General features: G+C 43.4%; 1 protein-coding gene across 1 annotated transcript; it reads right to left on the bottom strand.

The window, feature by feature from the left end:
• Nucleotides 1–12,149: 12,149 nt before the first annotated feature.
• PPP1R3C (protein phosphatase 1 regulatory subunit 3C) lies at nucleotides 12,150–16,783 on the bottom strand. The gene is made up of 2 exons (XM_028729747.2): nucleotides 16,567–16,783; nucleotides 12,150–14,745 (listed from the first exon to the last, which is right to left on the bottom strand). The coding sequence occupies exon 2, from the start codon at nucleotides 14,742–14,744 to the stop codon at nucleotides 13,800–13,802; it is 945 nt and encodes a 314-aa protein (XP_028585580.1). The 5' UTR covers nucleotide 14,745; nucleotides 16,567–16,783; the 3' UTR covers nucleotides 12,150–13,799.
• Nucleotides 16,784–16,836: the final 53 nt, after the last annotated feature.

Raw genomic sequence — 16,836 nt, 5'->3', positions numbered from 1 at the left:
AAATCCCTAATGCACATTAGAAACACATTTTCCCTCTCAAAGAATTCTAGGCACTGTAGTTTGTTACAGGTCGCTTATAATTATTACTCTGTGAGAGGTGGACTACAGGTCCCAGAATTCCTTGAGGGAAAGACTCTGTTGCAAATGTGCTTTATAGGGTGTGCACAGCCCAAGTTTCTAGAGTTTGCCACATTTACACCTAGAACTTGCAGACTGCATATTATTGTTGTTGTTGTTGTTGTTGTTATTACAAATTATTATTACAAATACAAATGCATACCTTTAAAATACCTAGACACTGAGGGCGAAATTAATTTTATGCAAATATCGTGGTACCTTGGTTCTCAAACATAATCCATTCCGGAAGTCTGTTCCAAAGCATTCCAAAACCAAGGCGCTCTCTCCCATAGAAAGTAATGCAAAATGAAAAAAATAACATGAATGAAAGGTTTTGTTTTGTGAAAGATTTGGAAAGAAAGGAGGCTCTCTCTGTGACGCAACAAGAAATGTGACCCGATATGGACAGGCAGACCTTTGCTGCAAGATAGATGGTCTTAGGGAGGAAGAGCCATGGATCGGTTATCAGGCTGGGATCATAAATTTGAAAGGGCTGTTATCCTCCTGGAGAGACTAATTATGATGCAGCGGGTCTGGAAAGTTAATGAGCGGACATTTAGACTGTATTTCATCGGAGTGACAAGATGGCGAATGTTTGCTCGAACAAAAGCCTGGACTATTGGATTTCTACGAGAGAGCATTACAAAGCCCACACAGAGATATAAATAAGACTGTTTCTTTCAATCCACTTGTGGAGAGAACTCAGAGGTGACTGAAAAGGAAAATGAGTAACGACAAAGAGTTGAGAAGATGGGACTGAAAACATCGTTGTAAACATGAAAGCAGCAGAAATATGGATGATTGGACTCCTGACGATCGTGAAGCATGGGTACCCCCCACAAAAAAAATTAATTTGGAAAACATTTGGACTTTATGATGTGTATTGATACAATTTGGACTAATTGGTATGATATGTTTAATTTGGTAAATGGAAACTTAATAAAAATTATTTTTTTTAAAAAAAGAAAGTAATGCAAAATGGATTAATCTGTTCCAGACTTTTAAAAACAACCCCTAAAACAGCAATTTAACATGTATTTTACTATCTAACGAGACCATTGATCCATAAAATGAAAGCAATAATCAATGTACCGTACTATAAAGTAAATAAAACAGTATTGTAGATGATAAAAATTAAAATTATTATTTCTTCTTACCTGCACTGATGATAGTCGATGTTTGGATGGGAGGCTTTTATCCATTTCCGCAATCACACAATCAGTAGCTGAACAGGGTTCCACATAGTCACAAAAACAAATTAACCGAAAAAGCCTCAAAAACAAAAACGCAAAATAAGTAGCAAAAACAAAAGCACCAGACTTAATCCATTCCGGAAATCCATTTGACTTCCAAAATGTTCAAAAACCAAGGTGCAGCTTCTGATTGGTGCAGGCACTCTGGAAACCATAGCCGACAGCCACATTGGACGTTCAGCTTCCAAAAGCATTTGAAAATTGGAACACTTACTTTCGGGTTTTTGGCGTTTGGGAATCAAGGCATTTGAGAACCAATGTGTTTGAGAACCAAGGCATTTGAGAACCAAGGCATTTGAGAACCAAGGTACTACTGCACCATAAAAGTTCTTGGAGTGGCAAAGCCAAGGGAAAGCTCATTTACTACCATAACAGCCTTAGAGACCCATAGCAAATAAATGAAACAGAATAAAATCCATTCATAGTATTCACAACAAAGGGCAACACAACCTAAGATCTCAGAGCAAACATTCTCAACAGGAGGGAAACTGGAAGACAATTTCAAGGTGGGGAAAACAGATAGTGGGAAAAGAATGGAGCATCTTCCTCCCCACCATTCCTCTCCCAATTTCAGCCTCCCAGTGCCCCCTTTTATTTTTTTTAATTAAAAGAATGCAGTGCACATCATATGTGGTTTCAGCCTCTGTCACTGGGGCTAAATAGTAGCAATGGTGACGTCCCCCCTCCTTCCTTCCGCTAATGTTTTTAGATCCAGCGTTAGCAGTTTATAATTTTGGCAAATTAGTTGAGTATGTGGGTGAAGAATGGGGACAAGGCAATAATAATGCAACAGGTATAATCCTCCAACTCCTGCTCCATAAATTATACATTGACATTGGGAAGTGAGTGCCATTCTTGCAGTCAAGTCAGTCTTCGATTTCATAAAGGCAGGTTTGTAAATCTCTTTGGAAATAGACGCAAGCTGTGTAAAGAAGGAAAAAAGTAAATTCTATGTGAATAGGTTTTCCAAGACCAGTTATATACATAGATGCAGATGAAACGGAGCTTTTTGTTCGTATCGATTTCTGCTCATGCAGGCCTGCGCGTAGATTTAACATTTAATTATATGTCTTGGGGGGGGGGGGGTAAAGCCAGCCAAAAACTGTAATTAGATTCCATGTACTGCAGAGATATTTCTGGAGATAATCGTGTGGTGGGAGAAGAATCAATTCATGCAAGGTCTCTGCCCAAATGTAGATTTATGAAACACAAACAGTAAGGGCAGAGGGACGTGTGTGCTATTTTCTGCCATCTGAATGTAATTTATATTCTTGTATGAATATTTTAATAGCATGCAAATATTGCACTCTAAACTGAAGCACCAAACGAATTCCCCAATAGAGCAACTGCTACAAATGATCACAACTTAATACTGCAGAATTAATATAGGACATCTTCTTTCTCCCATTATCAAGGAATAGGCTAATCTCCAACATCCTAAACATTTCTGCTGACATATCCGTCTTGCAACATTCAACAGTGGGCTGTTTCTGTGGTGTGAGCATAGTATAGTGTTTTCTGGTGGCATGTACTGGAGGAGTCAAATGAGCTGTGCCCCTGGCACGTGTCTGTTCAGTTGTTTTATTATTAGACTGTAAATGTACAGGGTAAGAACCAAAGAAATGTTTGTCAAATTGAGGAGCCGCATAACTCCATGGCAATCTGCCGCAACGCACTTTTATTTAAAAATCATGTGTACGATCACTTCATTGCAAGGTTCTTACACACACACACACACACACACACACACACACACACACACACACTATATCCTTGTTCCAAATATAGGCTCGGTGTTGAGGGATACCTTTTCTCCTGCATGTGGCAGCCTCTTATGTGAATTGAATGATGGTAATCGACATCGCACCCTCTGCTCATGGTGGGATCCTTAAGATGGTCAATTTGCCATGAAAATGGAGCTCCCTGATTAAGGGCAGAAAACAGACACCACTAGCAGACAGGGATTGCAATTTACAACCAAACAGGGGGAGCTGTAGCAATGATGTAAACTCTGAGCAAGGACTTAAGCAAAGAATCATTGGGTCTAGTGCACTGAAGGAGGGCAGTGTTGGAACTCTTAATTCCATATGGGTCCAGCGGCGGAACAAGTTAATCAGGCGCCTGGGGCGGTGCGCGTGCCCTGCGTCCAGGGCGGGGCCAGCCAGCCATGGGTCAGGGCCAGCTGCCCATGGGGGCACTGCGGGGCCTCCGAGGAGTCTGCCCGCCTCCTCCCACTCAGCTGCCCTACAGCTGAGGGGGAGGCAATGGGCGGACTGTTTGGGGCAGTGTGGAGCCTGCAGGCACTCAAGCCACCGCGTCACTCCCAGGAGAGACTCGTGCCTCAGGTGCGCTGCAGGCCCCGTGGTGAGTGCTGCCCACCATTTTGTCACCCCTCCTCAGTAGGGACACCCGGGACAGGCCTCACCTACCACACACCCCTTGCTACGCCCCTGTATAGGTCTCCTCTAAATCATGGGATAATTTCTGTTGTTATATTGTATTTTATGTTGTGAACTGCCATGAGCTCTACAGATGAAGGGCAGTATAAAATAGTAATAGCAATAGTAATAGTTAAGGAAAAGGTAAAGGACCCCTGGACGGTTAAGTCCAATCAAAGGCAACTATGGGATGCAGTGCTCATCTCGCTTTTCAGGCTGAGGGAGCCATGTTTGTCCACAGACAGCTTTCTGGGTCATGTGGCCAGCATGACTGAACCACTTCTGGCACAACAGGACACCATGACGGAAACCAGAGTGCACAGAAATGCTGTTTACCTTCCCACCGCAGCGGTACCTATTTATCTACTTGCACTGGTGTGCTCTCGAACTGCTAGGTTAGCAGGAGCTTGGACAGAGCAACAGGAGCTCACTCCGTCATGCAGATTCAAACCGCCAACTTTCTGATCGGCAAGCCCAAGAGGCTCAGTGCTTTAGGCCACAGCGCCACCCGCTTCCTTTAATAATAATAGACAGCCGCTTGAGGCAGTTGCCTCACCAAACCTCCTGGTTTTACTCCACATTTGTAAAATAACTGCAAGGAAGGGGAGAAAGACAGCATCAGTGAAGTGAACTCATATCAGTGTGTCTGACCCATGAGGAATCGGGAAGGCTGTCATCACTTAAGCCTCAAGTTTTAGACCTGTTGGGTAAATTTCAGAGATAGGAACTCTTAGCTCATGCCACAGGAAAAGTTGCTGAGCTCATGAAACTCTAGAGATCTAATGAGCTCCTGCTCTTGACATTGTTTTCTACTTATAGTAACTGGATGATGTCCAAGTGCCTTATCCCCTTTGCTGCTGCAATTCTATGCTCCACTGAGAACTTGGCTTGGAAGAGACTCTGCATTCCTTTCTGACTCCCCTCACAGACACTCAGCTCAGGGCTCAGAATAAATCCAGCAGCTATTAACACTTTGCAGTCTCTGTGTCTGCTTTCCCTCTTTTTAAAACAATCGTCTGTCAGCAGGGTGACCTGTGAGGGAAGCCTGTGCTCCCCTTGCTAGGTTGGGGTGAAGGCACTGCCAGCTTCTTTCTCCAAAGTGCAAGGGAGTCTGGCCACTTGCTGTGTTTTCCCTGGGATTGATTTAAAGTCCAGTTGCCTGCAGTAGCCCCCCATGAGATGGTTCTGGACTGAGAACCACCATTAAAACTGATATTTCCCCAGTGTTTCCATACAGTTGCAATTCATAAGCCTGAATGAAAGCATTAATACAATTGGTAATATGAATCACTTAGTTGGTGAAATCTACGTGTGTGTGTGTGTGTGTGTGTGTGTGTGTGTGTGTGTGTATTCTTTATAAGATTTTAATCTAAGCTTTCCTCTCTAGCTGTATGCTCAGGCTTTTGGCTCTGAATTTAGATCATAATGTGGTATGAGTTATGGCCTGTTTTTTGTGTTTGCCCTTTTTATTATTGTTGATGGATGAATGTTTTTATATACGTTGTTTTGGGGTGTTCTTTGTTTTAAGTCACTTTGAGACATTTCATAAAAAGTGAAGAATGAGTATACAGCGGTACCTCAGGTTAAGTACTTAATTCGTTCCAGAGGTCCGTACTTAACCTGAAACTGTTCTTAACCTGAAGCACCACTTTAGCTAATGGGCCTCCTGCTGCCGCCGCACCGCCGGAGCACAATTTCTGTTCTCATCCTGAAGCAAAGTTCTTAATCTGAGGTAATATTTCTGGGTTAGCGGAGTCTGTAACCTGAAGCGTATGTAACCTAAAGTGTATGTAACCTGAGGTACCACTGTAATAAATAATTCTTTGTTAAGTGAAGAAAGGCCTAAATGGTGAGAAGGGGCAGATGATCTAGATAGCTGTCCACATTTTCCATTGGAGAGCTAACATATCTAACTGTGTACTGTACTGTAATAAAGAAAGAAAAGCTAGATATTCTGTTTTTCAGACAAAATATATTTGCCATGTCACAGAGAAGTTACAGCGCTAACTTCCTAGAGGGGAAGGAAGAACATCACATAGATCTTTGAGGTCAGAATCCTTTGTATGTACTTTTCAAAGGATGCATACCTATGTAATGGAAAACATTCTCACTGTCCACTGCAGAATGTTATCACTGTGAGAGTGTAAATGTGGAGATAAATGAGAGTAAATGCAGAGATGCGCATGGTATACACATTCCAAACACTTAGACAGTCTCTGATACATAGACTAATTTGGAAGCTCTCTCATGTTTTTCCTCTGCCATTGAACTGATATAGCCTGTCACACAGAGGGATGAATGAATGAAGGATGATATCGTCCCTTTTTCCCCACCAGCCTTTTAGCATGTTGGCGTGAGAGACAAGAGTCCAACTGACCTGTGTCCGAACCCTGAGTGTGATGAGACCTCTGAAAAGAAGAAAGAGAACATCACCACAGGACCTAACCTATATTGGGACCCAAGGAATTTAACATCCTCTTACCATCAGCATAAGGGACCCTGGGGTTTCCCATAAGTCTGCTGTTATCTTCCTCTTTCTGCACCATTGTTGCTGTTTCGCCTATATAAGTAGCCACACTTGGAGAATTCTAGCAAGCTGCTAGAATGTAGCATATCATTAAATAGCTTTAAAGAAAGATCACACCAGACCACTGATATTTGGCTTCTGCAACAACGTGACACTGGAAAAACATGTCAAACTATTTCCCACCGCTGGGCAGCAGAATTGAACTTTCTGTGGGTGGAACATGTTGAAAAGGGGGCTTGGTTTGAGAAGGTTGAAGAGTTCTTCTCCTTGCAGCTGCTGATGGTGTGGGAAGCATCTGAGATCCAGAAATTGCTGGCAGGGAAGAAAGGCAGAGTACTCGGGTCATTTTATGCTCAGCTTCGTTGGGACCTGCTACCAGGAATATCACAAGGGGCTATTTAAAGATACCATCCACCTACCATCCAAGTAGGAAAAACTTGTCATCATAAAGATCTTGGCCACCTGAGTCCTATCCCTTCTTACTCAGTAATGAACTTGGGAAAGGTCACACAAGCTTAATGGACAAGTTGGCTGCTGTGGGTGACTTTAGACAAGTTCAGCTGACTCACAAGCTGAGATGGGGATCTAGAAACCATGACACACACACCCTAGGCAAGGCTGCTGTAGTGCAGTCTACATGGGGCTCTCCCTTGGAGACTGCTCAGAAAGAGTCATTCATTCATTCATTCATTCATTCATTATATTTGTATGCGACTTTTCCACACACAAAAATCATGCTGAAAGTAGTTCACAACAAAGAGTGCTTCCTTCACTTTCCATCTTCCCAGTTCTGCTTCCAGTTTCTTTACACCTTCCAGGTCAAGGTCTGGGTATAGTTACACACAGCCCAGCAAGATTGAGCCTCATTTTTCATTCAGGTGCTTCTGTTGTGGTTCCTGCTCACTATTATTGCTACTCAGAGCAACATTTGGATGAGAAACAAAATATGAAGGAGCTGACACCTAAAATGCCATTCCCCCCCTCCCAACACACACACTTAAGTAGAATCATAGAACTGTAGAGTTGAAAGGAAACCTGGTGATCATCTAATCTAACCCCCTGCAATGCAGGAATATCCAGTTATATCCATATGGGGATCGCACCTGCAACCTTGGCATTATCAGTACCAGGCCCTAACCAACCAGGCCTCAAGGATCGATCTATCTATCTATCTATCTATCTATCTATCTATCTATCATCTATCTATCTATCTATCATCTATCTATCTATCTATCTATCTATCTATCTATCTATCTATCATCTATCTATCTCTATCTATCTATCTATCTATCTATCTATCTATCTATCATCTATCTATCTATCATCTATCTATCTATCTATCTATCTAATCTATCTATCATCATCTAATGCTCTAGATTATAGACTTCTCCTTGAAAGATTGTTTTTTTATCCCGGTCCCAGACATCTCTCCTTGCAACTTAACTTCCGAGTCATTTGCTTAAGCCTTAAGACCACAGCTGCTTGCAATGCTAGGCATGCTTACTTGAAAGCAAGTTCCATCGCAATAAATGAGAGCAACTTCTGAGTCCAAAAGCAGCACACGCTCAACCGGGAAACGGTTCCTTTTCCCCCCATTCCTGTTGGAAGCGAACAGATTGAATTGAGGAGGTGAGGTGAGTGATGCCTTTTCCTGCATGCCAGGCTTGACTCCAACCCCCTTGGATTTCTGCCTGCCATATTTTTACCCCGTTCTTCTCCCTCTCTCTGGCTATGTGCGCAATGCGGAGGAAGTGCCTGATGCTTGGCAATCAGCGTGGGAAGATTGGAACTGGTGGCGAGTTTTAATACAGCGCTGTGGAAACCATCCAGAGACTCTTGTCTACCGCTCCCCCATTGTTCTGTCTCATGCTACACACGTCACCAATTTATGAGGGTACAAAGACACTTAATTTAAGCCACGGCATGAATGAATTTCCCCGCTAAGGGAGAGAGGCCACGAGAGAAGGGGCAGGAAAAAAGAATGATTTGTGGCATCCAAAGTAGCTGCTGTGCAAAATCTAAGGGAAGGGAGCTGGAAAGCACTAGGCCAGGCTCTGCTGAGGGGGGGCGGGGAGGCTGAGCCCCACTGATTTTATAACGAATTACCCACAAGGACTAATTTTACCTCATGACTCAAACTGAATTGAACAAAAATAGGTAGCACCTAGGTTTTTATTAGGCGTTGAGGGTCAAAGATAATTTTAAATGCTTAAAGCTTAAACAGGAATAGGAAATAAAAGTAAATAGCTACTCCCACTTGATGTTTCTAAGTCTGTGGATATTTGGGGCTAATACTCCTAAAGCATTGTTTACTTCCTCTCTCCTCTCCTCCCATTGCTTGGTCCCTGCTCCTGCCAACCTAGCAGTTCGAATGCACGTCAAAGTGCAAGCAGATAAATAGGTACCGCTCCGGCGGGAAGGTAAACGGCGTTTCCGTGCGCTGCTCTGGTTCGCCAAAAGTGGCTTAGTCATGCTGGCCACATGACCCAGAAGCTGTACTCCAGCTCCTCGGCCAATAAAGCAAGATGAGCGCCACAACCCCAGAGTCGTCCCCGACTGGACCTAACAATCAATTTACCTTTAAATTTCACAGGGGTAATCAATTTACCTTTAAATTTCACAGGGGTAATCCTATAAACAGGCTTTCCCCATGAAAGGTTACACAGATAATGCATACCTAACTACTCTGCTCATCACCTTGTTAACAGACAGTTACCTTGAGCATCTGAATAATTTTTCTTCACTATGCTTTTGTATACATTAATAGTGAAAAGCACTTGCTGATGGCCAGTTGTATTTGTGTTTGTGTGTGTGTGTGTGTGTGTGAGAGAGAGAGAGAGAGAGAGAGAGAGAGAGAGAGACAGAGAGAGAGAGAGAGAAACCATTTCTAAAAACTCAAGTATAGCAAAGCTGGGGCGGGTGGGAGAGTAATATCTATGTTTGTTCAATATAGTATGAGAAATGCAAACAGTACAAATCTCTCCCTTGTTAAAGGGGAAAAGGGAATCAGACTGTGGAGAGGAAAATCTGGAATGTATTTCTAAGGAGGGAAGATAATTTTACATAGGGAACAGTCACAGCAGGAGGATATATGGTATGAAGTATCAGCATTCAACGCTGCCCAAGTTTGGGGGTGAAGTCTCCAAAATGCATCCTTGGGTCTACTATTTCCAGCTGTTTTCAATCAGCATAATTAACAACTGAGCCTATTCATCAGTTTAAAAAATTGCATGAACTGCTTGAAGCGTAATGCATAATCTCATGTCATTGCTGTCCCAAAGTGTGGCCCATGCACACAGCCCCTCCAACTTATGCAAAGCAGCAGAAAGAATTATCAGGAGGAAACAGACTCCTAGAAGTCAGTGCCAGTCTTTGTCTGATTCTCCTCCAAAAGGTCTCTGCTTCAATGTAAGACTTGTCACAAGCTTATTTTAATACAGTGGTAAAGAGCCCTGCATTTCTGAAGCCACAAGGCATGCACAGACAAATAGCATAACTCTCCTCTCTTAAAAGCCAGCACAAAAATAAAATGAAAACTTTGAGAGGTTCTTTCTGTCTGAGAGGCACCCTCTGAGATGTTCTTATGGTTGTGTGATTTTTAAATCCATGAGAGCAATTTTGTTAATAGTTTTACCTTGAGGCATGAAAAGACATTTGGTAAACAAAAAAGGCTTTGAACAAAAAGCTTAGACTTTGAGAGGAATTGTAAGGGCATTGCAGATAATGAAATGTCCTGACTGTTAACAACTTTCCATTGAAATGGGGAGGGGGGGACGCAGCAAAGGATAGCCTGGACTTTTTTAATCGTTTTCCGTGAAAATAACATGTTGCCTTTGTGCATTTAGAGCCTAACAAATAGAAAGCAACTTCTTCTTCTTCTTCTTCTTCTTCTTCTTCTTCTTCTTCTTCTTCTTCTTCTTCTCATTTGCTGACAACCAATGTTACTATGAAGGCAACAAGACATTTCACTTCTGTATACTGGATTTGCTTACCAAATAATGCGAAATAATTCAGTTCTGTTTACTGGATTTGCTTACCAAATAAACGCACATCAAGGGTTCACCCCATTCAAAAGTGAAGTTCATATTTTTGCATCTGATGATGGAGGTTGATTCTAGTCCACAAAATATTGTGCCATAATACATTTCTTAGGGTTGTAGCCAATGTTGTGTGTCCAGAGTTCCACTTGCACAACAGAACTTCTCCTTCTTCTCCTTTCCTTGCAGGTGCACAACATTTGCTCCAGAGGATCTCTTGACCCTTTGGAACAGATTTGGGGGATGGGAAGAGAAGAGGGGAAGAAGTTCTGTTGTGCAAGTTGAAGTCGCTGATATCGAAAGTCACTGAGGTTGAGGACAAAAATAGGGACATATTTTCCCTCAATCGCTTCTGATAGAGGTTATCCTACAGGGCGACCCAAACTGGGCCTAAACCCCATTGAAATGGATCTCCAAAAAAGTACCGTATTCCCCCATGTATAAGACGCCCCTTATTTTGGGGGACTCAGATTTAAGAAAATGGGAGACACTATCCGTGTATAAGACACCCCCTAATTTTTCACAATATTTTTTAGGGGGAAAACCTAGTCTTATACGTGGAAAAATACGGTAAGTTACTTTCAAGAGTGCCTGCATAAAGTGCTTTGGGGCAAGGTTTGTGTTTTTTGAGAAGGCCCAAAAAACCTACCCAGATCCTTTGCAACAGTGCTATATCTAACAGATAACTCTACATTATTATTTGGAAAAAAGGCTTGGTAGCCAAGCATCTCAAGGCTAATCTACTTAAGCAAGATATTGTTTGCTTATCAATTATTGCAGTTGACTGAAGTTCCTAGTTATCAAATAACCTATATTAGTAATTTAAAAATCCAGGTGACATATGCCTAGTCATATAAGCAGAAAGGAGGAGGAGAAACTGTATTAAAGAATGATCCAGCCTTTGTTTGCATTTGCAAAGGGCAGGGTGCAGAGATACCGATATATGCAAACAGAACGATTCATGTACCACCCACACTCAGCTACCAGGGCATGCACACAATGCATGCCATTTCATTGATGCACCAGACATGCTATTGAACACCAGACTGTGAGACTCCCATAGGAGGGCACACACATACCCTCAGCCCTACAGCAGGGAATCCAATCTAGCAAGTTTGCTGACATGAGAAAGCATGGACATGGGGGATACTGGAGCTTGTGTGTTTGTGTGTGTCCTCTGTATACCCAGCAGCCATCTTCATATACAGCATCATAGATAGATAGATAGATGACAGAACGTAAGAGCATGACAAAGTGAGAATGTGGGCAGGGGCAGAGGTAGGGGGTGCGGACCACCCTGGGTGTCTTCGCTGAGGGGGAGGTGACATTTGGCAGTCGTGGGTGGGCATCGCGCCAAATGTCCGCCATTGGTGGCTCCCTCCGTGCCCCGCCTCCCTTGGGAGCACGCCCACCCTGGGCAGTGCGAGCATATGCTCTGCCGCTGAATGTGGGGAACTGTGGAAGAGATTATACTGCAGGCACAGCCAGGGGTGTTGACATATTGGAAGCTTTGTGGGTTAAACAGTAGCTTTTAACTGTTCTCTGCTCTTCAGCAGCACACAGAGTCATTAGCTGATGATTAGGAGTTCTGGAAGAGGGAGGTCTTAGATATGGCCAACAGCAGGTGGGAACATACCCCCCTAGGCTTCTTTTTTGTTTGTTTGCCACCTGATTCCGCCAATGACTGAACAACCTAGTGAATCCCAGCTTTTACCTTTCCCTCAGCTAAGGCCATGCTATGATGTTCAAGTCCTTCCCAAGAAAGAGATTGCTACAATTATCAAAACACAATTTATTTTTTGAAGTGAATTGTTTACACAGTAGTGTGGTACAGTGGGGGGGGCAGGGGGAGAAGAGGCTTTCCCCTTTTTTGCAATACAAATTCCATGTCAGTACTGGTGGAACAAACAGTATAATGATGTGATTTGCATTTTCCATAGACACCACCACTACAAAACAGGTTAAGTGAACACAGAGATATGTACACACACTCCTATTCCGATTGGCTTTTTCATATACAGTCCGTGCCAAAATTACACTATTATTTACAAAATGCTATATATCTGGGGAAGATTAAAGACTATAATCAGAAAGTCACAACAACAACAACAGCTTTCTGTGTCTGTAACAGCTACAAAAAAATGAGGTATGAGAAAGTGTATAGAAAACTATTTCTATTTATGTGCAAGATGCATACTGTTATTTTAGACCAATTAGCTTGAGAAGTGCAGCTACATTATTACCCCTTCAATATGAAGGACTTTTAAATTGCTTAGCTTTATTTTACTGTTGTGAAGAGCTATTTCTTGGAGAAGAAAAATATTACTAAACTCTACAACAAGCAAGATAATAGGAGAGTTTGTCTCTACACTGAACAAGGCAAGTTGAGCAGCCAGTGTCTACAGGATTAAGGCATTTCATTCCGTCTCTCTTAAAAACAAAACCGTGCAATCACAGGAAACCCTGTGTGATTATTTTTGTTTTTTTAAGGCATAGCCTTTGTGTACATAGGATGAAGATCTACCTGTGAAGTGCGGTTGCAAAATTAGCTTACTGTTTGGCAAGTTGAAAGACAAGATTCCCGAAATCAAGTCTACAGCTTTGCAGGGGCCTATTTACATGAACAGTTCCCCAGCCCCTTATGCTTTTCACACTTCCTCTCACCCCCTCCACACATATCTAAGCCTAAAGGTCAGAAATTCAACAGATGCAGCTTTCCCCACTGCTGTAATTCACTGGTGGGGAAAGTGCTGTCTGTTAGAAGTGCTGCCTGTCTGTACAGCTCTTACAAGGCACACTGCTTCCTGCTGTATGCTTTACTTTTGCCCCTACAGTACACCATACCCCTTTTCCTCTCTCTCTCTCTCTCTCTCCCCCCCCCCCCCCGCTTCATTCCCACTTAAGAGGCCCCTTTTCACCACAATCCTAAATACCGAATTGTATTCTGGCCAAGACCAGCTTTGTCTTGACTCAGGCCTCAGGTTTGGCAGTTCCGCCTCTCTCACACAATCTCCGCTACAACTTAAAAAGTAGGCACGAGGTTTTTTTGTGTGGCTACCTCTGCAACATCCCCCTCACACAATCACAGCTTCCCAAAAAGCCACCACACACACTATTACTTCTTCACAAACTTCTCTGCCCCCCCCCCCCCCTAGTTAAGGCAAGTGGACAGCAAGTTAATGGTATATCAATCACTCGTTTTCTACATTAGGAGATGTTCTCACGGAAATTCATATTCTCTCTCCCTCCCCCCTGAAGTCCAAGATGTGGCTGGTAGTTTTTTTGTTTTTAAATGTAAATGCATAATGTTCACAGTCATTTTCCCTTTTAAAAAAAGTAGTCAGCCTACCCTTCTAGGTGGCTTGCTAATGCTTATTGAGAAGTTTAAAGTTAGGTGGCAACAGATGCCTCTGTGTTTTATTATCATTCACCAATATGGAGACAAGCTTTCAATCCTGCTCCAGCTTTGCCATTCAGGGAAGAGGCCATTGGCTATCCGAGGGCTACCCAGCTGTTCACAGCCTGCCTCGTGCCCTTTTCTTGCCGGTTTGAGAGTCACGCAGCCTTTCCTGGGAGACGGCACTTGGACTCCATCCGACTTCCATTCTGCATGGACAATCTTGTAGTTCTGCCCATCGTTATTGTCCCAGAATGTGTGCTCGTCGCTTTGGTAATACACGCAAAACTCAATGTTCTGCTCAGCGGCAATGACGGGAGGCAAGTCAATAGCAAAGGAGAAGGTATCGTTGTCAGAGTCTCCATACACGTTGTTCATGTAGACGCAATTTATGTCGGAATAGGTTTTCCACGAATCATAGGTGACCCGAATCCGCACCTTCTTCTCAAAACTCACATTTTTCACTTTCACAGTCCCCGAAACAGCCCTTTCTTGGAGGGTGCAGTTCTCAAGACACACAAAGTTCTTCTGTAAGTGGTTCCGGAAGTCCAAGTAATCCGCCGAAGGCTGAGCGAAACCCAGAATCAAGTTCTTTTCCTCGTGTAGTTTTAAGCCAGCAGTTATGTCTTCAAGGTCTAGCAGGTCAAACTGAAGGTCCCACCCTGGATTCTCCTGAAACTCAGAGAAGACATGAATGGCGGTGAGAGAGAGACCTTTCGAGTCTGCAAAGACGACTCTCTTCTTGGCTCGTCCGGCAGAGCGCTTCCAGTCACTGTTTTGGGACTCAGTTTCACGTTTCACATTGAGGCACGGTCTGAGAGGCTTAAATCGATCCACAAAGTTCCTTCTCTGATATTCGTCAAGTGGGTTGAGAAAGCTCTTCACAGGTGGCGAACGAGCCAAGCATATTCTCATGGCCACATCTACAGGCATGATAGAACTGGATAGGGGCCTTGGGTCCAAGACTTCTATCATTCTGCAACGTAAACAAAAATCAATTAGGCTTGCGTTTGTACCGGAGGACATGCGCTGGAGGGAAGCCTCTGCAAAAGGCTCCCTTTGCTTACACTCACCCACGTTCATAATTCATCATTTGCTGGCTGGGAGGCTGTAAATAATTCAGTCACAAGCAAGATTAGCCAGAACAGTGACTGGCAGCCAGATGCGGAACTGATGAAATAATAACACCCTATTCAGAACACTTGGATGAATTCCACATGCCATTTTGAGTCAGCCACGTTTTTAAATTCATGTTTGCTTTGCACCTATGAAAGCTTTTTGTCTTTGTTTTATCAATAAAGCTCAGAGCAGGAGGAGTGCGCAGAATAATGTTCTTAGATTGCAGATTCATACTTGGAAGGTAATCACGGCTCCCAATGCACAAGAAAAGGAAAGCATGCCTATCCTCTGTTAAAATTATAAAAAAGCATCTAAGTAACATTCATGAGAAATAATTCCTTTTTAAATCCCTTCTATGGAACCTCTTATGTACCATACAGACAACATTTTCATGATGCTTCCTACAACCCTGTTTTTTAAAAATATATGTAGGTGGCATCCAACTTATAGCACAATCCTGACCCATGTCTACTCAGAAGCAAGTCCTATGAAATAAGTAAGGCTTGTTCCCAAGTGAGTGGTGCTATGACTGCAGCTTTAGCCATACTCAAGAGTAGACCCAGTGAGAGGAATCGTTTGTACTGGGTCTGCTCTGAATATGACTTAATCAGATGCATCCCTATTCATCCATCTCTGAAGCAATTCAATAGTTAAATACATTAAGAGATCTCATTAATTTCTCTGTGTACATTACATACAGGAAGCCAGCTATTTCCCCCCCCCCCCAAGTACATTTCTTGTAGGCAACTATGGTTACTTATGACAGTCTTAAAGTAATGCAGAGGGTTATAAGAGGAATCACTTAAGACTACAATAGTTGGCGCCTGTGGCGTGAGAGAAGCCTTATTTTACTGCAGCTTTCCCACAAGCTCAGAGGAGACCGTTTAGGCCTAAGCAAGTACAAATCAACTTTATGAGGAGTCCAGCGATGAGGCTATTGGAATTTTCTAGACTCCTGGGAGGAAAGTTTCAAAGCATAGCTATTTAAGTGGCTTTTCATGAACACCACCCCTCTGTTGGCCCGGGAGGACAATGACAGGATGACTCCCAATTCTGACAAGGTTGTAAGAAGCAGAAGAGAATGAGCCCACAGAGCCAAACCCCTTTCCTTCCTTCTCATGCAATCCCTTGTCCTTTCACTGCGTTCGCAAGATTTGAAACGCAGGTATCTTTCCTGAAACCATTTTCTTGCAGAGCTAAGGGGAAGTTTCTGGTCGTTATGCTGAAACAAGCCCTTATTCTACACCAAGAGATTAACTCAAACAGACGAGGGATGATAGGAGCAAGTTGCTTTGCTGACAGAAAACACGCCAACACCTTCCTTAAGTAGGAGTTAGGTAAGGTACAGGATCCGAAACCCCCTCCTGTAAAATGCGGCTTTCCAAAAACGCTTCGTCAGAGAACCTGCGCTAGGCTGCAGCCACAGCGCGACTCATGACGAAGCAAAAATAAAACACCCCGACCCTTCCCCGGCTTGCTCGGAAGCAAGTCCCGCCGCGTTCAGCTCCGAAGCAAGTGGGTGCAGGATTGCAACCTTGCTGAAATCGCCCCCGTTCATTCCTAGGCATGACCTTTCCCCGCTGCAAAGGAACCTCCTTTCCTATCTATCTATCTATCTATCTATCTATCTATCTATCTATCTATCTATATCTCACATATATATGCACAACAGGCTTACCTGCGTTAAATAGAAGAAAGTGGACCCGAGGAGAAGCCCATAAATATGGAGGGACGGTCGTGCAAACGGCAATCGGGGCTTTTCCGTGCGGCTCGACGGAGGAGTAACTTCCGCACGAGGCTTTGGGACTTTTGATCTCTCTGTGGTTTTAACTCACCCAGTGCGTCCCCCCCGATCCTCGCCCGCAGACTCAGCACCCCGCCAGCCTCGCTCCTGCTGCTTATCAAACGCTGCGCCGTCTGCTCCACGTGAAAGCGCTGCGGAAGCCAA

Source organism: Podarcis muralis, chromosome 6 (genome assembly GCF_964188315.1).
Source record: "Podarcis muralis chromosome 6, rPodMur119.hap1.1, whole genome shotgun sequence".
NCBI lineage: Eukaryota > Metazoa > Chordata > Lepidosauria > Squamata > Lacertidae > Podarcis > Podarcis muralis.
This window is presented reverse-complemented; position numbering and strand designations above follow the sequence as displayed.

Excerpts from the sequence above, each read along its gene's own strand:
- PPP1R3C (XM_028729747.2), bottom strand. The coding sequence starts at position 14,744 with ATGATAGAAGTCTTGGACCCAAGGCCCCTATCCAGTTCTATCATGCCT.